General features: G+C 45.9%; 1 protein-coding gene and 1 long non-coding RNA gene across 5 annotated transcripts in view; one reads left to right on the forward strand and one right to left on the reverse strand.

The window, feature by feature from the left end:
• The window catches only part of AMMECR1 (AMMECR nuclear protein 1), a 463,662-nt gene that overhangs the window by 242,566 nt on the left and 193,386 nt on the right, over positions 1 to 27,710 (reverse strand). For 2 of the 3 annotated variants that reach the window (XM_063937304.1, XM_063937305.1), the window contains one exon: positions 4,451 to 5,043. In XM_063937304.1, the coding sequence (XP_063793374.1) occupies positions 4,451 to 4,845 (395 nt within the window). In that variant the 5' untranslated portion in view covers positions 4,846 to 5,043. Of the gene's footprint in view, positions 1 to 4,450; positions 5,044 to 16,331; positions 16,389 to 27,710 lie in introns of those variants that run through there. The other variant, XM_063937306.1, reaches the window with a different exon arrangement.
• LOC134948982 (uncharacterized) overlaps positions 16,243 to 27,710 on the forward strand; it is a 202,261-nt gene continuing 190,793 nt past the window's right edge. For both annotated transcript variants that reach the window (XR_010183073.1, XR_010183072.1), the window contains exon 1: positions 16,243 to 16,468. This is a non-coding gene — a long non-coding RNA (uncharacterized LOC134948982). The remainder of the gene's footprint in view (positions 16,469 to 27,710) is intronic.

The following is a 27,710-nucleotide window of genomic DNA, read 5'->3' on the forward strand; positions in this document are numbered from 1 at the left end:
CACCACTGCCTTTTGAAGATAACTGCAAAGGACAAAAAGCTGAAACTACAAAACACAGCAAATTGGTTATTGCACATTTGCTAACCAATGTCAAAAGCATTTCTTAAGTATAGGTAATTTTAAGTGTCACTCAGGTTTTTGCACTGCCCCATAGTTATCTAATTTTTCCAATTAGCTTTTCCCAGATTGCAAAGGTATATTGGATATATTTTGTACTGGGTTCAACTATATGATCAGTCCAGGAGACACTTCAGAGTTAAAATGGCAGGCTATTGAATTCAAATTAGGCAGCACCTAATTACATAAGCAGGATAAAGCACCCCACGTTCTAGACACAACTAGTCAGGTAGCCACCCTCTTTGCACTTCTGTATTTTAAGTTGAGAGTAGTATCATAAAATGATTGTGTAAACAGGGTTTGACTTTTCTGTGGGAGTGGCCAAGTTCTAAAATGAAAAACCCTGTAATACAGAATTACAAACCAATATCCACTAGTAAGCACAATTAAGGCAAGTGTACTAGTACACAAACCGGGTTGTCCTGCTACTGCCCAAATACCAACCCACTACAGCAGTACCTGTCAAGGCAGATACTAGACCATGGGTCTTTAACCTATGGCCCTCCAGTTGCTGTGGAACTACACATCCCAGCATGCCCTGCCCACAGTTTTGCAATTAAAGCATTCTAAAACTGAGGCAGGGCATGCTGGGATGTGTAGTTCCACAGTAGCTTGAGGGCCACAGGTTAAAGACCCATGCACTAGACTGTGCAGAAGACACTAAGCATGCTGGGGTAAATTTACTAATAGGCCCTACACACTGGGCGATATCACTCAAAGATATGAACGATCTCGTTCATTAATGAACGAGAAACCATGCATATCTTTCAGTGTGGAGGCACCAGCGATGAACGATGCGCGGCCCCGCGCTCGTTCATCGCTGGTGCCCCGTCGGCTGTGCATGCAGTCCAATATGGACAATCTCGTCCATATTTGCCTGCACTTCTATGGAGCCGTGTGACGGGGGGAGTGAAGTAACTTCACTTTCTCCCCCCCCCCCCCCCCGCGCCGCCGGGTCGCCCGTATCCGCTGTCGGGCAGCTCGGCGGCGGATCATTAATGTGTAGGGCCCTTAAGATGGGAGTTCTATTTAAGATGGGATGTTGCCCATAACAACCAATTAGATTCCGTGTATTATCTTCTAGAAGGAGCTAGATAAATGAGAAGTAGAATCTGATTGGTTGCTATGGGCAACATCCCAACTTAAATAGAACTCCCTTCTTAGTAAATTTACCCCGCTGCATCAACAGCATAGAACATTCTCTCACTTGTGCCAGGACTTCAGCGTTAAGATAGCCTGCAATTTGAAGCCAGATATTATGGGCTTAACTCAATTAGCAGCGAGGAGAGCATGAGTTGCCACTGGAATGGCATGGAAACGGTGCCAACAGCACTGCAACTCGCAGCCCATTCTCAATGGTTTTTGTACGTAGCACTTTGGGGCAGCAAATAATAATCCATGAGTCCGGAGGTATGTGCGGAATATAGTCACACTTATACCATGAGCTGACTTGCAGGTAAATGAATTGTTCCCCATGTGTGGACACAAAGTTAACTACATAAACGGTTTTACTACAGCTACTATTCTATTCTGATTGGTTCTTAGCCGACAGTCTACTCTGAGCCCAACATGCTAGAGGTAATGGTATATTGGGAGGCAGGGGTAAAATACAACCCAGTTACAGAGAGGTGTTTGCTTATAAAAGACGGGGAATGTGTTAATTCTACATTTCTAAAATATGGCAGCAGGGGCTGTGATATTTTCTTAAATCTGTAAGTCAGGGTAATATTACCTATAATAAGCATTTGAGACAATTATAAAAAAAATATAATATTATTATTATTATTATTACTACAGGTTGAGTATCCCATATCCAAATATTCCGAAATACGGAATATTCCAAAATACGGACTTTTTTGAGTGAGACTGGCTCAATGTACAAACTTTGTTTAATACACAAAGTTATTAAAAATATTGTATTAAATGACCTTTAGGCTGTGTGTATAAGGTGTATATGAAACAAATGAATTGTGTGAATGTACACACACTTTGTTTAATGCACAAAGTTATAAAAAAATATGGTCTAAAATGACCTTCAGGCTGTGTGTATAAGGTGTATATGTAACAAATGCATTCTGTGCTTAGATTTAGGTCCCATCACCATGATATCTCATTATGGTATGCAGTTATTCCAAAATACGGAAAAATCCGATATCCAAAATACCTCTGGTCCCAAGCATTTTGGATAAGGGATACTCAACCTGTAATAATAATAATAATAATAATAATAATAATAATAATAATAATAGACAGGCAAAAATATAAACAAAAAGTACCAAATGCCATTATTAGAAATCTGTTCTGTACTATTAAAATTAGAACCGCTTTAAAAGTAGCATCAGAACACACTAAGGCAGTGGATACAGGCAGCCATATTTTGAGCACATAAGCAATGTAAATATGATTTTGTAGAATAATGACTGAGCACAACAGAAAGATTCCAAGAGAAAGGCAACTAAATTCTACATATTGCAACCGCCCGGCATAATATGGATCACCACTGCACCTTAATACCAAGCATCACTCTTAAGCCCTATCTAGGCAACATTATTTTCTAATACTAAAAGGGAGGTCCAACATTTATAAGTTTAACATGAGATCATTAGCACACGCAAGCTCCCCAGTTTCTAAAACAGAGTGGAGCAGTGGGGCCGCAATACTACAGGACTTTATTAGGACATAATAAAAAGCTTTTGCTTTTCTAAGACTGGAAAGCAAGCGGTTGCTAAATGCAGCGACAGAAATATACTCCCCTCGCCACCCATTTGGGCAGTGGCTCCTAACCCTTGTGCCACTTACACCTAGGTGGCCATTTTGAGCTGCCATTGTTCCCAAAGTGAGGTGGGCTGTTCAGAAAACTAAAACATACAGTCCAATGGTCTACACCAGTGATGGCTAACCTTGACACTCCAGCTGTTGTTGAATTACACATCCCAGCATGCCCTGCATCAGTTTTAGCATGGCCAAATAACAAAACTGTAGCAGGGCATGCTGGGATATGTTGTTCAACAGCTGGAGTGTCAAGGTTAGCCATCACTGGTCTACACAATAAATATTACATATGAATTCAAGTCTTCCATTTGCAGTAAAAAAATATTCTTCGGAGTGAGGGGGCTGTCAGTAACCATTTGTGTATTTTCATTATAGTCTCTTGGGACACAGTGTACGGGATTACATGTCCTAATTTATATGACCATACTTCTATTCATCCATAGCCTTAAAGTCAGTGAACAGTAGAGGAGCAATTAGTCATAAACAAAATAAACCATTGAAGTAAATTTTACTTTGCTTTGATTGCATAAGAGACAAAACAGTTAGTACTTTTTTTGTTCAGACTGAAACGGTTGTTTCCTTTCCAATAATGAAACCAGTGGCTCAGAGAAGTGTTTATGATTGCTGTTCTCAAGATACACGGTATAGTGATTTAACCCAAACAAGGCTGAGCAAGGGTTATAGAGACAAAATAAATGTGACTCACTGAAATACTAAATAACACATAAGGATGTAAACAGTTTATGTGTAACATCTATATTCTGCTTTGTCCAGAGAAGTGAGATTCATTATGGAATTAACAGTGAGTAGGATATATACCAGAGTGCATGTTATGAGCTACAGCTTACAGATTTCCCACAAACTGTACTTCTGTATTTGATTTCAATTCTCAGAGTTTAATGAGATGAAAGGTGGATCTACAACAGTCCCAAATCCCCATTTTGTTACATCAATAAATCTAGCTATTAATAGAATCTAGTGTTTGCTTGTAAAAAGGTCTGGATTGTTTAATGTACACATACAGCTGCTTCCTGCTAGGGATCCTCAGCCAACCCCAACACTACCACCCCCTCCTCCTGGCTACATCTAGCCTGCCCCCTTGTGTCCTCATGCTCTGCCCCCTTGTGTCCTCATGCTCTGCCCCCACCCCCCTTCCCCCCATAATGTCAACAAACATTCAGCAGCAGGAACTTATCTACAGCAGCCCCCCGGCCCCCCTAACATCGTCTCAGACACTTGCCAGCTCCGCTGCTGTGCCCACCACCCATCTACTCCTGCCGGCCATTACCTGCACATCTTATTACACACACCCTACTGCCCTCTGCCCGGCACAGCCACCCAGATGCCCTCCTGCCGGCATTACTAGCCCATCTCATTACACCCCGCAGCCCTCCTGCCCTATACCAGGGCTCCTTTGTTCCCCAGCTCCCACATAGATCTAGCACATATACCGGCGGAGAGTGAGGCACACAGCCTGGCACAGACCCGCCGGGCAGCGGGTGTTCGCAGACACCGGCTCCTGACCCCCACCACCCTGCCGTGCCCCGCTGCTGGCACTTACTATGGGTCATTGGTGAAGCGCGGCGTGCGGGGCGGCTGGTACCCGTACAGATGGCAATACAGAACATCGAAGCAGAAGCAGCACATCTCCGCCGACACCACCATCTTCCGGGATCCGGGACTTAGGCTGGAGCCGCAGCCGGGGGAGAGAGTCCCGCAGCCCGAGGAGAGGCTGTTCCCACAACCCAGGCCGTTCACCCGGCTGCTCCCGCCAGGCCCGTTCCCGGGGCCTCCTAGCCCCAGCTCCGCCCCGCGGTACTGGCTCTCCCCGTTGCAGTGCAGGCCGCCCGGGCCCCCTGAGCCAGATGGCGGAGAGCTGGAAAGCTTCTGCTTCTTCACCCCGCAGCAGCCCGCCGCCATCTTGGAACAGTCTCCCACGCACCGCTTCCGACCCATGCTCCGGGCGTCCTCCTCCTGTGCGTGGTGACGTCGCTGCGCCCGGAGGTCGGAGCTCCGCCTACTCCTGTCAGTCACGCAGATGGTGGCCCCGCCCACGGCTCGCTATGAATGGAGAACCGTAAGGCAGCCGGCGGCTGTGGCGGGGGTGTCGGTCCTGTGGCCGGATGGCGGCTCCCAGCAGCGGTCTTGGAGATCCTGCAGCAGGAGACACAGAGAGGGCGGGGGGTCAGTGCACACAGCTTGCAGGAGGGACAAGGAAGGTTACACACACATACTGTACAGCCTGTAAAGCTAGGCTCAGGGGGATTACTGGGCTGCAATGTGCTGTGGTCTGCGGTATCTACCTCCTCAGAGCCGGCCATAGGCATAGTCAAACTAGGCAATTGCCTAGGGCATTTGATATGCCTAGGGGCATCAGCAGCTTCTGCTGATTAAAATGATATGCGGCATGCCTATATTCTGTGTGTACCATTTCATATGCAGATACAGCCACAGCCTCACACAGTATATAGGCATGCTGCATATCATTTTAATCAGCAGAAGCTGCTCGTGCATCCTAGCCACATAGCAATGCAAATAAGATGCATTTTCATAAAAAAAGTTGCCCGACGTTAGCATTGAGGCAAGATTTATGAGGACACATCTGTATCCAAGCAGAGGCAGAGGTCACAGTGTTAGCGGCAGTGTGAGTGCTGTGTGCATGTGAGTGGGTTGGTTGTGCAGTAGTGTTCGGAATATGTGTAAGGAGCATTATGTGTGTCATGTAAAAATGCATTAATAATGTGCAACATATGTGTAAGGGGCACTATGTGTGTCATTATGTGTACAAGGGCATTAATAATGTGCGGCATATGTGTAACAGGGTACTACTGTATGTGTGTCATTATGTGTATAGAGGCACTAATAATGTGCAGCAAATGTGTAGGGGGCACTATGTGTGTCATTATGTGTATAAGGGCATTAATAATGTGCAGCATATGTGTAAGGGACATTATGTGTAAAAGGGCATTAATAAAGGTTGTCATAATGTGTAAGGCGCATTATGTTTATAAGGACATTAATAATGTGTCTCATATGAGTAAGGGGCATTACTGTGTGGAATTATGTGTATAAATGCATTACTAATGTGTGGCATTATGTGTATAAGGTGCTCTACTATGTGGCATTGCATATAGAAAGGGCACTACTGTGTAGTCTAATGTGAATAAAGAGCAATAGGGTGTGCTGTAATGTGAATAAGGAGCAATTCAGTGTGATGTCATGTGAATTAGGGGCTCTACTGTGAGGAGTAACGTTTAAGGTAAAGTGATACTACTGTGGGATGTAATATGAATTATGGACACTATCGCATGATCAAATGTGAATAAAGTTGCAGTACTGTGTGGCGTAATTGGAATTGGGGTTACTATGGGGGGCCATGCCCCTTGCCAGCAAAAACACACCCCTTTTTGGTCTGTGCGCAAAATGTGCGAACTGTTCCTATTTAAAATATAGGGGGTACAAACCCCAAAATATGGACTGCTATGGGTGAGGGGTGATGGTGCTGGGAAAGAGGTGCAAGGTCAGAGGCGGAACCAGCGGTTGTGCTAGGGGGTACCAGCCAAAATCTTGCCTAGGGCATCATATTGGTTAGGGCCGGCTCTGTACCTCCTGCTTCATTTCACTCAGTGAAAGATGTATCAAACATTCGATAAAGATATAGGGCCTAATTCAGTCTGGGATGTCAGTCTGAATCCCTATGTCACCCTGGGAGCCCAGGGAGATGCTAACAGCATCTCTGGGCTGCGATCACCTCTTCCTGATTGATAGAGGCGGTCGCGGGGCAGGAGGGGGCGTGCTAACGACGTTAGGATGCCGTTGACGGGGCCCAGTCCGGACAACGCAGGCGTGTCTAGACCGTTGGGGGGGGGGGGAGGTGAGCCGCTGCAGCTGTGTGACATCGCAGCCGCTGCGACCCGGAACGTGGCGGGCAGCAGCCTGCCAGCACGCAGGAGCTGCGCTGGCAGGGAGCTACTCGCCAGGTGCAAAAGCATCGCTGTCGTGTGATGCTTTTGCATCTGTGCGGGGGAGTAGGGCCTGACACGCGGGGCAGCCTCCCGCATGTAAGAGTAAATGATTGTAGATGTGCTAAATTTAGCACATCTACGAATTTAGCACATCTACGATCAGATCTGAATTACCCCCATAGTGGAGAAGTTGCCTGTAGCAACCAAACAGCTTATGTCATTTATCTAGTTTGTGAAATTACAGCAAGACACTGATTGGTTGTTATGGTCAACCTCTCCACTTTATCTCTCAAAGGCTTGATACATCTCCCAGTATTTCTTATACGGATGCCACTGAGCACCATCATCTTTCACACCTTACTCCACTAGAGCCCGGAAATTTTGCTGGGTCAGCCTTCCACCACAAGGGCTGTCCTGGCACTTAACTATAGATATAAAAACTCAAAACGGCAATTTTTTTTTTACACTTTTCACTTTATTAAATAGACCCCTTAATCCCCATCAAGCTGGTTTGGTATCAACTGTACAGAAGTGTGACTGAAACAATCCAACATCTGTGGGATCTTCTGCTACAATGTTGGGAAGAGCTTCCTGAGCAATATTTAATTTCCGTTTTAGAAAGAATGCCATAAGTGTATTTGTCTGTTATATCTACTAACTATTTTGAATCTGATGGTAACACACTGGAGCGATGTGTACCCGATGTGCCGATATATCGGAACCTGGGTACACACTGAGCGATGTTAATAAAGGACAGAACAATCACTGTTCTGTTCTTCATTAGCATACATGTTGTCGTTAGCAATATCGTCAGATTTTATGTGCAGCACATTACATCTGACGATGTTGCTAGTGACCGCGGGCACCTGCATATTGGGTATACATACTGCCTGATATGCGCCGATGTGAATGATATGTCGGTCTGATCCGCCAGTTAGGATGACATCACTCAGGGCGGGATGTATCAACATACATTGCCGCCTATCGCAGCGATGTTGATCGCATATGTACTAACATATGCGATCAATTTTGAAATGCGGTGACGGAGGCCTCCCGCGATACCTGTGAGGTGGTGTACGGGGGTCTCCGTCACCTCCCTGGGCTCTTCACCTGATCCCCTGTCGTGAAGCAGGCAGCAGGCTGTCCCCGGCACCTCCTCCTCCCCCCTGCAGCCGGAAGGACCTCCGGCTGCGTTGCTACGGGGAGGGGGAGATTACCTTCCGGGTCCAGGCTTTCTGGAGGAATGTATGCCGGGGGGGAGGGGGGCCGGTGGAGGCCGGCAAAAAGAAGCCCATAGGCTTCTATAGGGTATCGCCATCCAGAGATGGCGATACCCTCATGGGCGAAAACGCAGCAGTCGGGTGATAGTACATACGAAAATGCGATAAAACCCCTGAAAACGGGGGGTTTTATCGAATTTCCCTTTAGTACATCCCACCCTCAGTGTGTACCGAGCTTAAGTTCAAACCCAATGTCGCTGTGGTTATTGAGTAGTGAAGATGTAAACCTTAAAGAGGATTCCTCATGAATTATGTATCGTCTGCCAGAAAAGCCTATGTGCCTGATATGGTGGCCAGCTGAGTCAAGGCCATTAACGTTTGTCCATTTGCTTGAGTAAATGAGCAGTGGGGCCCTGTTTGTATTTTCAAAATGATTACGATGACACTGAACCCCCAAATGGGGCTCTGCTGCTCATGCGGCAGCCCCCACTCAGCAGAGCAGGAACCCTTTAGCAGTAAGTGAAAATACATGGATGCCCCCACCTCTTTATATATTACTGTGTAGTTCACTGAAGATAGCTCAAGTTTCAGGCTGCTTATACACACTTGAGAGAAAATGGCTAAAGGTTTGCAAACCCTTATACTAAACCACAAAAGTGGTCATGTGAGACATTTTGCAGGTGCTTATATCCCTATTTTATGTATTATTTTGTGTGTAAACTGATCCTTCAACAAGACTTTTTAACACTGATACCCCTGTAAAGGAAACCTATTTTCTCTGACGTCCTAGTGGATGCTGGGGACTCCGTAAGGACCATGGTGAATAGACGGGCTCCGCAGGAGACTGGGCACTCTAAGAAAGATTTAGTACTACTGGTGTGCACTGGCTCCTCCCTCTATGCCCCTCCTCCAGACCTCAGTTAGAATCTGTGCCCGGAAGGAGCTGGGTGCATATTAGTGAGCTCTCCTGAGCTTGCTATTAAGAAAGTATTTTAGTTAGGTTTTTTATTTTCAGAGAGCTTCTGCTGGCAACAGACACTCTGCTACGTGGGACTGAGGGGAGAGAAGCAAACCTACTAACTGCGGCTAGGTTGCGCTTCTTAGGCTACTGGACACCATTAGCTCCAGAGGGATCGAACACAGGAACTTAACCTTGGTCGTCCGTTCCCGGAGCCGCGCCGCCGTCCCCCTCGCAGAGCCAGAAGACAGAAGCCGGCGGGTTGAAGCAAGAAGACGTCAAAATCGGCGGCAGAAGACTCCTGTCTTCATATGAGGTAGCGCACAGCACTGCAGCTGTGCGCCATTGCTCCCACACTAACCCACACACTCCGATCACTGTAGGGTGCAGGGCGCAGGGGGGGGCACCCTGGGCAGCACTTGAGTACCTCCTGGCAAAAAGCAGCATATATACAGCTGGGCACTGTAATATGCATGAGCCCCCGCCATTATTTTTACACAAAATCGCGGGACAGAAGCCCGCCGCTGAGGGGGCGGGGCTTCTTCCTCAGCACTCACCAGCGCCATTTTCTCTCCACAGCTCCGCTGAGAGGAAGCTCACCAGGCTCTCCCCTGCAGACTCACGGTAAAAAGAGGGTAAAAAGAGAGGGGGGGCACATAAATTTAGCGCATTAATCATATATACAGCAGCTACTGGGTAAACACTAAGTTACTGTGTAATTCCTGGGTTATATAGCGCTGGGGTGTGTGCTGGCATACTCTCTCTCTGTCTCTCCAAAAGGCCTTGTGGGGGTCCTGTCCTCATATAGAGCATCCCCTGTGTGTGTGGTGTGTCGGTACGCTTGTGTCGACATGTTTGACGAGGAGGGCTATGTGGAGGCAGAGCAGGTGCAGATGAATGACGTGTCTCCGCCGACGGCGCCGACACCTGATTGGATGGATATGTGGAAGGTGTTAAATGATAATATAAACTCCTTGCATAAAAGGTTGGATAAAGCTGAAACCTTGGGACAGTCGGGGTCTCAGCCCATGCCTGATCCTACAGCGCAGAGGCCGTCAGGGTCTCAGAAGCGCCCACTATCCCAAATTATTGACACCGATATCGACACGGATTCTGACTCCAGTGTCGATGGCGATGATGCAAAATTGCAGCCTAAAATGGCTAAAGCCATCCGCTACATGATTATAGCAATGAAGGATGTATTGCACATATCGGAGGAAAACCCTGTCCCTGACAAGAGGGTTTATATGTTTGGGGAGAAAAAGCAAGAAGTGACTTTTCCCCCTTCACATGAGTTATGTGAAAAAGCGTGGGATTCCCCTGATAGGAAAGTGCTGATTTCCAAAAGGTTACTTATGGCGTACCCTTTCCCGCCAACGGACAGGATGTGCTGGGAATCCTTCCCTAGGGTAGACAAAGCTCTGACACGCTTATCTAAGAAGGTGGCCCTGCCGTCACAGGATACGGCCTCCCTAAAGGATCCTGCGGATAGGAAGCAGGAAAGTATCCTGAAGTCTGTTTATACACATTCAGGTACTCTACTGAGGCCGGCAATTGCGTCGGCCTGGATGTGTAGTGCTGTAGCAGCATGGACAGATAATCTGTCTGAGGAACTGGATACCTTGGACAAGGATACTATTTTACTGACCCTGGGGCATATAAAAGACGCTGTCCTATATATGAGGGATGCCCAGAGTAACATTTGCCTACTGGGCTCTAGAATAAATGCAATGTCAATTTCTGCCAGAAGGGTCCTGTGGACTCGGCAATGGACAGGTGATGCCGACTCCAAAAAGAACATGGAGGTTTTACCTTACAAGGGTGAGAAATTGTTTGGGGACGGTCTCTCGGACCTAGTTTCCACAGCTACGGCTGGGAAGTCAAATTTTTTGCCATATATTCCCTCACAGCCTAAGAAAGCACCGTATTACCAAATGCAGTCCTTTCGATCACAAAAAAGCAAGAAAGTCAGAGGTGCATCCTTTCTTGCCAGAGGCAGGGGTAGAGGAAAGAAGCTGCACCATACAGCTAGTTCCCAGGAACAGAAGTCCTCCCCGGCTTCCGCTAAATCCACCGCATGCCGCTGGGGCTCCACAGGTGGAGCCAGGAGCGGTGGGGGCGCGTCTCCGAAATTTCAACCACCAGTGGGTTCGCTCACAGGTGGATTCCTGGGCTATACAGATTGTGTCTCAGGGATACAAGCTGGAATTCGAAGTGATGCCCCCTCACCGTTACCTCAAATTGGCCCTGCCAGCTTCCCCCATGGAAAGGGAGGTAGTGTTAGCGGCAATTCACAAGTTATATCTCCAGCAAGTGGTGGTAAAGGTTCCCCTCCTTCAACAGGGAAGGGGACACTATTCCACAATGTTTGTGGTATCGAAACCGGACGGTTCGGTCAGACCCATATTGAATTTAAAGTCCCTGAACATTTATCTGAAAAGATTCAAGTTCAAAATGGAATCGCTCAGAGCGGTCATTGCAAGCCTGGAAGAGGGGGATTTTATGGTGTCTCTGGACATCAAGGATGCTTACTTGCATGTCCCCATTTATCCACCTCATCAGGAGTACCTCAGATTTGTGGTACAGGACTGTCATTACCAATTCCAGACGTTGCCGTTTGGGCTCTCCACGGCACCGAGAATATTTACCAAGGTAATGGCGGAGATGATGGTGCTCCTTCGAAAGCAAGGAGTCACAATTATCCCATACTTGGACGATCTCCTCATAAAGGCGAGGTCCAGAGAGCAGTTGCTGATCATCGTAGCACACTCTCAGGAAGTGTTGCAACAGCACGGCTGGATTCTGAATATCCCAAAGTCGCAGCTGATTCCTACGACGCGTCTGCCCTTTCTGGGCATGATTCTGGACACAGACCAGAAGAAGGTGTTTCTCCCGGCGGAGAAGGCTCAGGAGCTCGTGACTCTAGTCAGAGACCTCTTAAAACCGAAACAGGTGTTGGTGCATCACTGCACGCGAGTCCTGGGAAAGATGGTGGCATCATACGAAGCCATTCCCTTCGGCAGGTTCCATGTGAGGATCTTTCAGTGGGATCTGTTGGACAAGTGGTCCGGATCGCATCTTCAGATGCATCGGCTGATCACCCTATCCCCCAGGGCCAGGGTGTCTCTTCTGTGGTGGCTGCAGAGTGCTCACCTTCTCGAGGGCCGCAGGTTCGGCATACAGGACTGGGTCCTGGTGACCACGGATGCGAGCCTCCGAGGATGGGGGGCAGTCACTCTGGGAAGGAACTTCCAAGGGTTGTGGTTAAGTCAGGAGGCTTGTCTGCACATAAATATCCTGGAACTAAGGGCCATATACTACGCCCTGAGTCAAGCGGAGCCTCTGCTTCACAACCACCGGTGCTGATTCAGTCAGACAACATCACCGCAGTGGCTCATGTAAACTGCCAGGGCGGCACAAGAAGCAGGGTGGCGATGGCGGAAGCCACCAGGATTCTTCGTTGGGCGGAGAATCACGTGCAAGCACTGTCAGCAGTGTTCATTCCGGGAGTGGACAACTGGGAAGCAGACTTCCTCAGCAGGCACGACCTCCTCCCGGGATAGTGGGGACTTCATCAAGAAGTCTTCACGCAGATTACAAATCGATGGGAACTGCCACAGGTGGTCATGATGGCATCCCGCCTCAACAAAAAGCTAAAAAGGTATTGCGCCAGGTCAAGGGACCCTCAGGCGATAGCTGTTTACGCACTAGTGACACCGTGGGTGTTCCAGTCGGTCTATGTATTTCCTCCTCTTCCTCTCATACCCAAGGTGCTGAGAATCGTAAGAAAAAGAGGAGTGAGAACAATACTCATTGTTCCGGATTGGCCAAGAAGGACTTGGTACCCGGAACTGCAAGAAATGCTCACAGAGGACCCATGGCATCTGCCTCTCAGACAGGACCTGTTGCAACAGGGGCCCTGTCTGTTCCAAGACTTACCGCGGCTGCGTTTGACGCATGGCGGTTGAACGCCGGATCCTAGCAGAAAAAGGCATTCCGGATGAAGTTATTCCTACGCTAATAAAGGCTAGGAAGGACGTGACAGCAAAACACTATCACCGTATATGGCGAAAATATGTTGCTTGGTGTGAGGCCAGGAAGGCCCCTACAGAGGAATTCCAGCTGGGCCGGTTCCTGCACTTCCTACAGTCTGGAGTGACTATGGGCTTGAAGTTGGGGTCCATAAAGGTCCAGATTTCAGCCCTATCCATTTTCTTTCAAAAAGAACTGGCTTCTCTTCCTGAGGTTCAGACGTTTGTTAAGGGAGTGCTGCATATTCAGCCCCCTTTTGTGCCACCAGTGGCACCTTGGGATCTCAACGTGGTGTTGGGTTTCCTGAAATTCCACTGGTTTGAGCCACTTAAGACCGTGGAGCTAAAGTATCTCACGTGGAAGGTGGTCATGATATTGGCCTTAGCTTCGGCTAGGCGTGTGTCAGAATTTGTGGCTTTGTCATGTAAAAGCCCCTATCTGGTTTTCCATGTGGACAGGGCAGAATTACGGACTCGTCCACAATTTCTGCCGAAGGTGGTGTCATCTTTTCATTTGAACCAACCTATTGTGGTGCCTACGGCTTCTCGTGACTTGGAGGATTCCAAGTTGCTTGATGTAGTCAGGGCTTTGAAGATTTATGTGACCAGAACGGCTGGAGTCAGGAAAACTGACTCGCTGTTTATCCTGTATGCATCCAACAAGCTGGGTGCTCCTGCTTCAAAGCAAACTATTGCTCGCTGGATCTGTAACACGATTCACCAGGCTCATTCTGCGGCGGGTTTGTCGCATCCAAAATCGATAAAAGCCCATTCCACAAGGAAAGTGGGCTCTTCTTGGGCGGCTGCCCGAGGGGTCTCGGCATTACAGCTTTGCCGAGCAGCTACTTGGTCGGGTTCAAACACCTTTGCAAAGTTCTACAAGTTTGATACCCTGGCTGAGGAGGACCTTGTGTTTGCCCATTCGGTGCTGCAGAGTCATCCGCACTCTCCCGCCCGTTCGGGAGCTTTGGTATAATCCCCATGGTCCTTACGGAGTCCCCAGCATCCACTAGGACGTTAGAGAAAATAAGATTTTACTCACCGGTAAATCTATTTCTCGTAGTCCGTAGTGGATGCTGGGCGCCCGTCCCAAGTGCGGACTTTCTGCAATACAGGTATATAGTTATTGCTTAATAAAGGGTTATGTTATGTTGGCATCCGTGGTTGATGCTTTGTTGTTGTTCATACTGTTAACTGGGTATGTTATCACAAGTTATACGGTGTGATTGGTGTGGTTGGTATGAGTCTTACCCTGGATTCCAAAATCCTTTCCTTGTAATGTCAGCTCTTCCGGGCACAGTTTCCTTAACTGAGGTCTGGAGGAGGGGCATAGAGGGAGGAACCAGTGCACACCAGTAGTACTAAATCTTTCTTAGAGTGCCCAGTCTCCTGCGGAGCCCGTCTATTCCCCATGGTCCTTACGGAGTCCCCAGCATCCACTACGGACTACGAGAAATAGATTTACCGGTGAGTAAAATCTTATTATTAATAATGCATTAACAAAATAAGTCCTTAATTTTTTTCATTTTTTAATATTTAATTACTCTCTCATTAACAGTCTGCTGACAGAAAAAAAAAACATTTGTTTCATTTTATGTTGCAGTTTCTACCATTCTTCAATCATACTTGCCTACTTTTGAAAACTAGTTTCAGGGAGATTATAGTTGGCAATAAAATGTGGAGCGTGAATCCAGCTCCACTTATGGGCACATTTATTGTCACTCAGGGGTGTGTCCTGCAGTGGCAGGTGAAAACTCAAATACTAAGTGTAGCATGTTGCCACATACAGGCAAATTTAATAAACGTGTTTGGTAAATAAGATTTGCGCCATTCCTCTACTAGGAGTTCTCGGTAAGGTCACAGCCACATAGAGATTTAGTGGAGTCCAGGGCCCCTTCAAACTAAATATAGGTTTAGGAGTTCTCTAGAGCACAGAAAGACAGGAATGGAAGACACAAATCCCACAAATTGCAAATCCCACATGGTCAATACCAAATACTTTTTCTGGCAATACAAATTTTATGTACTGTACAATCAGTTATATAAATATAATTATATTATCAAATCCCCATAGTGAGGGGACAAGAGGAAGAAACCCGTTCCGACTAGGGTGCACACAACCCAACTGACATTTAAATGTACAACCGATTAAGATTTAATTTTAAGCTCCCCTGTGTTGATGTTGACCAATAGGGGCTTTGATGTCCACCTATGACTAATAATGTAGATAAAGAAAAAATAATTTATGTCATACTGGGACTAAAATTGTCCTTTATTATTTGACGAGAGAAGTATTAAAATCTGAGAGATGTGAAAGAAAATAAAGAATACACATAAAGTGAATAAAGATTAAAGACAAATAGCGAATGTGTCCATTCCTTTGTATATAGTGTATATCAAGTTATTCATATACACATGAAATTCAAAATTGTGACTGCGTAAGATGCTGTAACAGCATTGATTCAGTAACTCTGATCTGTGATTGTCCCATCAACCAGGTAAGTTGTAAAATAATAACACTAATTTCTACTATGAGGCAATGTTGCAATACACTGTTGGTTGGTAATGATACAGAATAGTAATATATGTATCAAGATGTTGCATTGCTGATTCCACTGCAACTGTTACTGAGCTTAGAGTGAGTTACCAACCAACAGTGTATTGCAACATTGCCTCATTGTAGAAATTAGTGTTACAAAGAATGAACAATAATACTGAGTGACTAACTTATGTAAGAGATAGATAGATATATATATATATATATATATATATATATATATATATATATATATTTTACACACACACACACACACCCCGGTCACTACATGGGAAAGAGTTATTGAGTGAACAGGTTTAACCCGATGGCTGCCACAGGACTCTGCATTTTCCATTTGCAGGTTTTCACTCATGCAGGGAGCAAGGGGCAGTCTGCAAACTACTTGAAATTATACAGATATATTCAACAGTGTTTAAGCACACTTGTGGAAAGTAGTTTGTAGACTGGCCCTTGATAACAGCGTGACATCTGCAAACGGGAGAAATCAGATTACTAACTTGAAATGAGGAGTCAGAGGTCAGCGATCATCCACCCCAGCCCCAGCAGCTGGCTAGCGGAGGTTGCTGATAAGTTTACAGCACTGTCAGTGTCATGACCTATTGCAACAGCCAAACCAGTTTACTTCATCCTGTGTGTAATAGGCTGCTATATTAGCGCATCCTGACGGCAGCACAAGCTGCCCCAGTCCCAGTGCTGCTGCTGTGTACTCACTCAGCTCCCCTTCCAAGTTCCGGCAGGCTCTCGTGTTATAGGAAGGCAGGGTGAGCTGTAAGTAGCCGGAGAGTAAGGAGGCGGAGCTGCTGTTCTGCACTGACCCGGAGGAAACGCCGCTGGAGATTTACTGTAAGGTAAATAAAAATACTTATATGTTATTGCCAACAAGACATGCCTGGTGCCAGGTACTGTGTAATACTTGGTGTCAGACCTAATATGCAGACACATACAGAGTAGAAATCCAATGCAGGTCCATCTCTATTGCCAAGTCAAATGCGCAGATTCACATATGGTGCCAAGTCTAGTATGCTGAGCAGTGTCTGGTGCCAGGTTATAAATGAAGACCCATGTTGGGTGTCAAGTCTGGTGCAGAGTCTAATATACAGAGTGTGAAAGAGTATTTGGTACTGTAGTGTAATAGGCCCTACACGTTAGGCGACATTAATTAAAGAAATTAACGAGATATCGTTCATATCTTTCAGTGTGTAAATTATTTAAAATGTAAAGAGCGTGCTATTAAATCATAAACATATAATTTTAATATTAATAAAAATAGGTAACACAATTGATATGTAGACAAATTAAATAAATATAAATATTCATATTTATATGAGGGAAAAAAATGAATTTATTCAATTTTGGAATAAGCTTGTAACATAACAAAATGTGGAAAAAGTGAAGCGCTGTGAATACTTTCCAGATACACTGTAAGTGAGCGTGAATAATTTGAATTGGATTCTGGAGAACACAAAGAGCCAGTGTAGAGATCTACAGTCAATCTACTACAGCTTCAGAAATGGTCATGGCTATTTAACCTGCAGTTTCAGCAGTTAGTGGTGGGAAGACCACAAGCCAAAGAGTATACACTTAAAGTACAACAGGATCACAAGCATAATTTCTAGGAGGACTTGAAGTCCCATAGTGAGCTGCAATAAGCCATGGATGTAATGGCACAACACTTGACTGAAAATAAAAAATCCTGAGTTTCCACAGTGCCTGTGTAGTGATGTTTAGCAGTTGGCGATGCTACAGAGTGTATCCAAAGCTGTCCTTTTGGCAAGAAAGGCAAGAGATATCCAATTAGAGACTGATAGTGGCTGACCAAGGTGGCAGAAATGTGAAGAAACAAGATCTGTATTTGAGACTATTAGCATGAAAGTATTCCATTTAGTGATGAGCGGGTTCGGTTCCTTGGAAACCGAACCCCCCCGAACTTCACCCATTTTACACGGGTCCGAGGCACACTCGGATTCTCCCGTATGGCTCGGTTAACCCGAGCGCGCCCGAACGTCATCATCCCGCTGTCGGATTCTCACGAGATTCGGATTCCATATAAGGAGCCGCGCGTCGCCGCCATTTTCACTCGTGCATTGGAAATGTTAGGGAGAGGACGTGGCTGGCGTCCTCCCCGTTTGTGCTTATTGCTTAATTGTGGGGTCTGGGGAGCAGCTGTATTATATAGGAGGAGTACAGTGCAGAGTTTTGCTGATCAGTGACCACCAGTTTTATCCGTTCTCTGCCTGAAAAACGCTCCATATCTGTGCTCAGTGTGCTGCATATATCTGTGCTCACACTGCTCTGCTTTATTGTGGGGACTGGGGACCAGCAGTATTATATCGGAGGAGTACAGTGCAGAGTTTTGCTGATCAGTGACCACCAGTTTTATCCGTTCTCTGCCTGAAAAACGCTCCATATCTGTGCTCAGTGTGCTGCATATATCTGTGCTCACACTGCTTTATTGTGGGGACTGGGGACCAGCAGTATTATATAGGAGGAGTACAGTGCAGAGTTTTGCTGACCAGTGACCACCAGTATACGTTGTCTGCCTGAAAAACGCTCCATATCTGTGCTCAGTGTGCTGCATATATCTGTGCTCACACTGCTTTATTGTGGGTACTGGGGACCACCAGTATATTATATAGGAGGAGTACAGTGCAGAGTTTTGCTGACCAGTGACCACCAGTATATATAGCAATACGGTACGGAAGGCCACTGCTCTACCTACCTCTGTGTCGTCAAGTATACTATCCATCTAGATTCTATACCTGTGGTGCATTTTAGTTTTGCAGTTTGCTGACAGTGACCACCAGTATATATAGCAGTACGGTACGGAAGGCCACTGCTCTACCTACCTCTGTGTCGTCAAGTATACTATCCATCTAGATTCTATACCTGTGGTGCATTTTAGTTTTGCAGTTTGCTGACAGTGACCACCAGTATATATAGCAGTACGGTACGGAAGGCCACTGCTCTACCTACCTCTATGTCGTCAAGTATACTATCCATCCATACCTGTGGTGCATTTCAGTTGTGCGCAGTATATATAGTAGTAGGCCATTGCTATTGATACTGGCATATAATTCCACACATTAAAAAATGGAGAACAAAAATGTGGAGGTTAAAATAGGGAAAAATCAAGATCCACTTCCACCTCGTGCTGAAGCTGTTGCCACTAGTCATGGCAAGGCGATGAAATGCCAGCACCATCGTCTGCCAAGGCCGATGCCCAATGTCATAGTAGAGAGCATGTAAAATCCAAAAAACAAAAGTTCAGTAAAATGACCCAAAAATCAAAATTAAAAGCGTCTGAGGAGAAGCGTAAACTTGCCAATATGCCATTTACGACACGGAGTGGCAAGGAACGGCTGAGGCCCTGGCCTATGTTCATGACTAGTGGTTCAGCTTCACATGAGGATGGAAGCACTCATCCTCTCGCTAGAAAAATGAAAAGACTTAAGCTGGCAAAAGCACAGCAAAGAACTGTGCGTTCTTCTAAATCACAAATCCCCAAGGAGAGTCCAATTGTGTCGGTTGCGATGCCTGACCTTCCCAACACTGGACGGGAAGAGCTTGCGCCTTCCACCATTTGCACGCCCCCTGCAAGTGCTGGAAGGAGCACCCGCAGTCCAGTTCCTGATAGTCAAATTGAAGATGTCACTGTTGAAGTACACCAGGATGAGGATATGGGTGTTGCTGGCGCTGGGGAGGAAATTGACAAGGAGGATTCTGATGGTGAGGTGGTTTGTTTAAGTCAGGCACCCGGGGAGACACCTGATGTCCGTGGGACGAATATGGCCATTGACATGCCTGGTCAAAATACAAAAAAAATCTCCTCTTCGGTGTGGAATTATTTCAACACAAATGCGGACAACAGGTGTCAAGCCGTGTGTTGCCTTTGTCAAGCTGTAATAAGTAGGGGTAAGGACGTTAACCACCTAGGAACATCCTCCCTTATACGTCACCTGGACCGCATTCATAAGAAGTCAGTGACAAGTTCAAAAACTTTGGATGACAGCGGAAGCAGTCCACTGACCACTAAATCCCTTCCTCTTGTAACCAAGCTCCTGCAAACCACACCACCAACTCCCTCAGTGTCAATTTCCACCTTACATAGGAAAGCCAATAGTCCTGCAGGCCATGTCACTGGCAAGTATGACGAGTCCTCTCCTGCCTGGGATTCCTCCGATGCATCCTTGAGTGTAACGCCTACTGCTGCTGGTGCTGCTGTTGTTGCTGCTGGGAGTCGATCGTCATCCCAGAGGGGAAGTCGGAAGACCACTTGTACTACTTCCAGTAAGCAATTGACTGTCCAACAGTCCTTTGCGAGGAAGATGAAATATCACAGCAGTCATCCTGCTGCAAAGCGGATAACTCAGGTCTTGGCAGCCTGGGTGGTGAGAAATGTGTGTCCGGTATCCACCGTTAATTCACAGGCAACTAGAGACTTGATTGAGGTACTGTGTCCCCGGTACCAAATACCATCTAGGTTCCATTTCTCTAGGCAGGCGATACCGAAAATGTACACAGACGTCAGAAAAAGAGTCACCAGTGTCCTAAAAAATGCAGTTGTACCCAATGTCCACTTAACCACGGACATGTGGACAAGTGGAGCAGGGCAGACTCAGGACTATATGACTGTGACAGCCCACTGGGTAGATGTATTGCCTCCCGCAGCAAGAACAGCAGCGGCGGCACCAGTAGCAGCATCTCGCAAACGCCAACTCGTTCCTAGGCAGGCTACGCTTTGTATCACCGCTTTCAATAAGAGGCACACAGCTCACAACCTCTTACGGAAACTGAGGAACATCATCGCAGAATGGCTTACCCCAATTGGACTCTCCTGGGGATTTGTGACATCGGACAACGCCAGCAATATTGTGCGTGCATTACATGTGGGCAAATTCCAGCACGTCCCATGTTTTGCACATACATTGAATTTGGTGGTGCAGAATTATTTAAAAAACGACAGGGGCGTGCAAGAGATGCTGTCGGTGGCCCGAAGAATTGCGGGCCACTTTCAGCATTCAGCCACCGCGTGCCAAAGACTGGAGCACCAGCAAACAGTCCTGAACCTGCCCTGCCATCATCTGAAGCAAGGGGTGGTAACGAGGTGGAATTCAACCCTCTATATGCTTCAGAGGATGGAGGAGCAGCAAAAGGCCATTCAAACCTATACATCTGCCCACGATTTAGGCAAAGGAGGGGGAATGCACCTGACTCAAGTGCAGTGGAGAATGATTTCAACGTTGTGCAAGGTTCTGCAACCCTTTGAACTTGCCACACGTGAAGTCAGTTCAGACACTGCCAGCCTGAGTCAGGTCATTCCCCTCATCAGGCTTTTGCAGAAGAAGCTGGAGACATTGAAGGAGGAGCTAAAACAGAGCGATTCCGCTAGGCATGTGGGACTTGTGGATGGAGCCCTTAATTCGCTTAACCAGGATTCACGGGTGGTCAATCTGTTGAAATCAGAGCACTACATTTTGGCCACCGTGCTCGATCCTAGATTTAAAACCTACGTTGTATCTCTCTTTCCAGCAGACACAAGTCTGCAGAGGTTCAAAGACCTGCTGGTGAGAAAATTGTCAAGTCAAGCGGAACGTGACCCGTCAACAGTTCCTCCTTCACATTCTCCCGCAACTGGGGGTGCGAGGAAAAGGCTAAGAATTCCGAGCCCACCCGCTGGCGGTGATGCAGAGCAGTCTGGAGCGAGTGCTGACATCTGGTCCGGACTGAAGGACCTGCCAACGATTACTGACATGTCGTCTACTGTCACTGCATATGATTCTCTCACCATTGAAAGAATGGTGGAGGATTATATGAGTGACCGCATCTAAGTAGGCACGTCAGACAGTCCGTACGTATACTGGCAGGAAAAAGAGGCAATTTGGAGGCCCTTGCACAAACTGGCTTTATTCTACCTAAGTTGCCCTCCCTCCAGTGTGTACTCCGAAAGAGTGTTTAGTGCAGCCGCTCACCTTGTCAGCAATCGGCGTACGAGGTTACTTCCAGAAAATGTGGAGAAGATGATGTTCATCAAAATGAATTATAATCAATTCCTCCGTGGAGACATTCACCAGCAGCAATTGCCTCCAGAAAGTACACAGGGATCTGAGATGGTGGATTCCAGTGGGGACGAATTAATAATCTGTTAGGAGGGGGGTGTACACAGTGAAAGGGGTGAGGAATCGGAGGATGATGATGAGGTGGACATCTTGCCTCTGTAGAGCCAGTTTGTGCAAGGAGAGATTGATTGCTTCTTTTTTGGTGGGGGCCCAAACCAACCAGTCATTTCAGTCACAGTCGTGTGGCAGACCCTGTCGCTGAAATGATGGGTTCGTTAAAGTGTGCATGTCCTGTTTATACAACATAAGGGTGGGTGGGAGGGCCCAAGGACAATTCCATCTTGCACCTCTTTTTTCTTTCATTTTTCTTTGCATCATGTGCTGTTTGGGGACTATTTTTTTTGAAGTGCCATCCTGTCTGACACTGCAGTGCCACTCCTAGATGGGCCAGGTGTTTGTGTCGGCCACTTGTGTCACTTAGCTTAGTCACACAGCGACCTTGGTGTGCCTCTTTTTTTCTTTGCATCATGTGCTGTCTGGGGACTATTTTTTTGAAGTGCCATCCTGCCTGACACTGCAGTGCCACTCCTAGATGGGCCAGGTGTTTGTGTCGGCCACTTGTGTCGCTTAGCTTAGTCACACAGCGACCTTGGTGTGCCTCTTTTTTTCTTTGCATCATGTGCTGTCTGGGGACTATTTTTTTGAAGTGCCATCCTGCCTGACACTGCAGTGCCACTCCTAGATGGGCCAGGTGTTTGTGTCGGCCACTTGTGTCGCTTAGCTTAGCCATCCAGCGACCTCGGTGCAAATTTTAGGATTAAAAATAATATTGTGAGGTGTTCAGAATAGACTGAAAATGAGTGGAAATTATGGTTATTGAGGTTAATAATACTATGGGATCAAAATGACCCCCAAATTCTATGATTTAAGCTGTTTTTGAGGGTTTTTTGTAAAAAAAACACCAGAATCCAAAACACACCCGAATCCGACAAAAAATTTTCAGGGAGGTTTTGGCAAAACACGTCCGAATCCAAAACACGGCCGCGGAACCGAATCCAAAACCAAAACACAAAACCCGAAAAAATTTCCAGTGCACATCTCTAATTCCATTACCTTGGTGCACCTCAGTCCAAAAGATTAATAATCCAGTAGATCAGGACAATGAATTGCCATAGAAAAAAACTTGAGAGGGGGCAAACTCAAAGTACAAACCGAGCTCTAGTGCACATGAATTGGTTCCACATAGGCTCAGAAGAATGAGGGACTCTGTAGCGGGTGGACCCGCATCACCGGGCTCCCCTCTTAGCGTGTACATGGACTGTTCTAGCGGTAGCTGCAGCACTGCAGGTAATCCTGATAATACACTCCTGTGAAATAAGGGTCATGGCAATGTAATGAAAATTAGTTTACAAATCAAGATCATTATTGATAAAATCAAGTTTACATTCAACCAACACAGAAATTAAATGTCCCTTGGTTTAAATTGAAAGGCACTGCAGGTTCAGAACCTGGTCTCACGTGTCAGGAAGGTCCCAGCCTGTTAATGAACTAAAAACAGAACCCCAAAAAAGGTTTCATTTGTCAACTAAGGAGTCATGTGACAACCAAATGCTTTTAAAATGCTGACAGTGCAAAATGATAATGTTCCTTAGACTCATAGTGTCTCAAATTTTAAAAATTAAAGATTGAAGAGATGCTCTAGAGCAGTGGTTCTCAAACTCGGTCCTCGGGACCCCACACAGTGCATGTTTTGCAGGTAACCCGGCAAGTGCACAGGTGTATTAATTACTCACTGACACATTTTAAAAGGTCCACAGGTGGAGCTAATTATTTCACTTGTGATTCTGTGAGGAGACCTGAAAAACATGCACCGTGTGGGGTCCTGAGGACCGAGTTTGAGAACCTGTGCTCTAGAGCAGTGGTTCTCAAACTCGGTCCTCAGGACCCCACACAGTGCATGTTTTGCAGGTAACCCAGCAGGTGCACAGGTGTATTAATTACTCACTGACACATTTTAAAAGGTCCACAGGTGGAGCTAATTATGTCACTTGTGATTCTGTGAGGAGACCTGCAAAACATGCACCGTGTGGGGTCCTGAGGACCGAGTTTGAGAACCTGTGCTCTAGAGAGATGGCTCATCAAGAAAAAGTGTCTTCTTCAGCCAATTATCAAACATTATTTTCCCACTGCAGATGTAGCTGGTTTAGAAGTAAAGCTAGGCACACAATATATAATTATTGGGTCGATTTGCCAATAATTGGAAGTACGACTAAAGTTATTATATAGTGTGTACAAATGATCGTGTTGACGTTTCACTGATAATTCTGGAAAATCTTGCCCACACACACGAACAGTCGATTTTCCGGTCTATCATCCCAAACCAAAAATTTCTGCCACAATCTCCAGATATTGTGCAGTGTGTGTGCATTCTCAATAATCTGCCCATATTTCCTGTTTCCTCTCACTACATCATCCTACTTGTGGGCGGACATATGCAAATGCAGTGTGATTTGGCAGAAAATGGCAGTAACTTTAAAAATAAAATCTTTTAGTGTGTAACTCAGATATTGGTGCCTACAATTTCCCCAAAAATTGTCCAATTGTCGGGCCGACCAAAAAAAATCTGACAGTGTGTACTTAGCTTAATTCGGGTGGAATTGGCTTCAGAGCAATTTCCACTCTTGCTTTGACCAGAAAAAATGGAAAAAGCATTGTCTCTTGTGATTACAGATTTCAGGGCTTTCTTGCACCTATTGGATACAGCAGATGAGGACAAAGTAAAGTTATTGTCCATAAACCCTATAGGACCTTTGAATATCTAGTAAAATGCCAGATAAATGTTAAGAAAGATATTTTTACCTGGTTTATGTACTGATGTGAAAAGTTACAGTAATACTCACTAGGCCTGATTCATGTTTGCAAGTACAGCAAAAAAGCAAGCAACTGGGCAAAACCAAGTTGCACTGCAGTTGGGGCAGATTTAGATGTGGGTGGGGTGTGTTCAAACTGAAATCTAAATTGCAGTGTAAAAATAAAGCTGTCTGACCAGAGCCGGCCCTAGCCAATTTGATGCCCTAGGCAAAATTTTGGCTGGTGCCCCCTAGCACCGCCGCTAGTTCTGCATCTAACCAAGCAACACTCAGGCAGTGGGACCCACCGGGGGGAGGGGGGTTGCCCTGTGGGCCAGTTCAACCCTGCATAATGCCACACAGTAATGCCCATAATACACATAATTCCACACAGTAATGTACCTTACACATATGCCCCACATTAGTAATGCCCAGAATACACGTAAATCCACACGGCAATTCACCTTACATGCCCCACATTAGTAATGCCCATAATACACATAATGCCACACAGTAATGCACCTTACACATATGACCCACATTAGTAATGCCCAAAATACACATAATGTCACACAGTAATTCACCTTACACATATGCCCCACATTAGTAATGCCCATAATACACATAATTCCACACAGTAATTCACCTTACACATATGCCCCACATTAGTAATGCCCATAATACACATAATTCCACACAGAAATTCACCTTACACATATGCCCCACATTTAGTAATGCTAGTAGCTTTTTTTTAATAAAACTTACTTTTGCTTGCTGGTGTGCTTGCAGTCAGTGTGGGTGCCCATGCAGATCTCTAGTTTCGTGACTGCGTTTTGTGAGATGATGGTGGCAGGATGGGTGAGTGCTTGGCTCGCACCCGTTAAAGGGGCACCCGTACAAGGGATGTGACCTCAGAGGGTATGCCGTCCTTTGCAAGCCTCATCCTTTATTTTAGCTTGCTGGTTGGACACAGATGGCAGCAAAGTCCAGATACTGCCATACTCGCTTGTTATACAAAAAGACCAGTATCAGACATATAGCAACTGTCCATTCTCTTCACTGTTCAGTGTGTTTGCTGGTGTCTGTTACTCCCGGCAACTGCATGCCCTATATTTTATACTGTGGGAGCAATATGCTCTGCTCTCCAGTCTGACGCATCTGAAAGTCATGCTGCACTGATGGTTCATATAGGAATATCTCAATGCAACTTACTGACCATGTTACAGTGCTGGAAGGCAGGGGAATTTTATGGCATGGACTGAGAAATAAAGTGTGGGGAGAACACTGCCCATGTTATATCCCTGCAGACACCTGGGGATTGCACAGGGATAAGAGATACAGGATAGCAGGGTCCGCCTCCGCCATGTGCACAAGCAGTATAGGTGATGTCAGATTTATGTGGAGCAGTCTTCTTAAATACACGTGGTATCATAAGGAGCCATCCAGTAATAACCTTATATAGTCAGTGTAAAATGTCACCGGTCCAGGAATTGCAGTTACTGGGCTTCTGCTGTCTAAACTCTCACAAGCCAGGTGCATTCCAGCATGTTGGAGGGAGTTCAAGAGACAGTGTGCATTCTATTTGACAAATGTAAACAGCAGTGTAAACAAGTACTGATTGAATACATTCAGAAAGTAACATAGTTTGCAGACTGTCCCTCCCAGCATGAAATACTGCAGAAATAAAGCTTGGATACCTCTAGACATACTCGGATGCCCTAGGTAAATGCCTATCCTGCCTATAGCTAAGGCCGGCTCTGTGTCTGACATTTGTGGGCTACATAGAAAAGCAGCCAGAAACACTTCAGTGTATTTCTTACTCCTTCTACCTAGATAGGAGACTTGGAGAACTCGGCTCCACCTGTAACACTGATACTACTTGCTGCAGCACTACTCCCTCACTTTGACATCAGCATTAACTGAGTGGGCTGAACATCATGAGATCTTTGCAAAGACACCACTGCTCTACATCATCACAAACATTTCCTTAACAGAGGACCTAAACACAATTAGAGCAGCTTGCCTGCCAATCCCCGGACTCTGACATACATCAAAAGCAGTAAATACCACCTATACTACAAACCACACTGGATCACTGCTTGATAGGAGCTGCAGGTCTGGATATATAACAATGAATATCTAAGTGGATTAAAATAGTGACTATACTATACAATTGAAATAATATCCTTTTGACCTTATATTTAATGGTGTTTTATTCACATTTTTACTATATAAAATGTCATTTTTAATATATACTATATATCTCAATATAAAATACAGATGGGGCACTTCATAGTGCATTAAACATTTATTATACAGGATAGGTGACACTTTTACAGATAAATTAGTATAGCGCTGCCCGTACCCAGTTAAAAACTGTGGACTGGTTACCACATGGCTCAAGAAAAATACTCCATCGGTTAATCTCCGACTCCCGTCTCCAGGATTTGCCAGGTTCACAAACCACGCCGCGCTGCTGACCAGCTTCCAGAGGACACAACAAGTTGGACCACGCCAACCAACAATACACAGCTGGGGCAACCAGAAGTGATTGCGTCACAAGGCCCCGTCTGTATTTTATATTGACAGATTTGGTACCTGTGGAACTTAATATCCGGTGCTGCTATAGACAATATATTTTATTTCAGTAGGTTATTACATAACATGTTACATCATCTGAGGGAAATCTATGACGGCACTCATTTAATACAGTACAAATAAATACTGGGCCATGCTCACCGGTGTGAAGTGGCGCGTCATCAATGAGGGGGTATGGCCTAACAGGACCAAAGTCATGCCCCAGGGTCCCCAAAAAGATAACTGCAACTATGTGCAGTGCATATGGCTCCGACCTGAAAATAATCTGGGTCATAGTCGTGGTGGAAAGGGGTCTGTCCTGGGTCTGACACAGTTTGGAACTGTGTTCCAAATCTCAGGTCAGACCAAGGACTCAGGTGGAAAGCGGATATTAGAAATAAAGGCCCTGATTCAGATTTGTAGCAAAAAAAAGCAAGTAACTTTGTGTCTGGAACAAACCATGTTGCCATGCAAGGGGAGCAAATACATTTTGATTTTTTTCTGTGCAGCATCATGCTATGTCTAACTGGATTGGTCACAGTGCAACAGGGAGACATGCAGCGTGTGGTCCCCTAGTCTAATGTTTAACCAGCCTGGTCATTAAGGGA

The sequence above is a fragment of the Pseudophryne corroboree genome, chromosome 8 (assembly GCF_028390025.1).
Source record: "Pseudophryne corroboree isolate aPseCor3 chromosome 8, aPseCor3.hap2, whole genome shotgun sequence".
NCBI lineage: Eukaryota > Metazoa > Chordata > Amphibia > Anura > Myobatrachidae > Pseudophryne > Pseudophryne corroboree.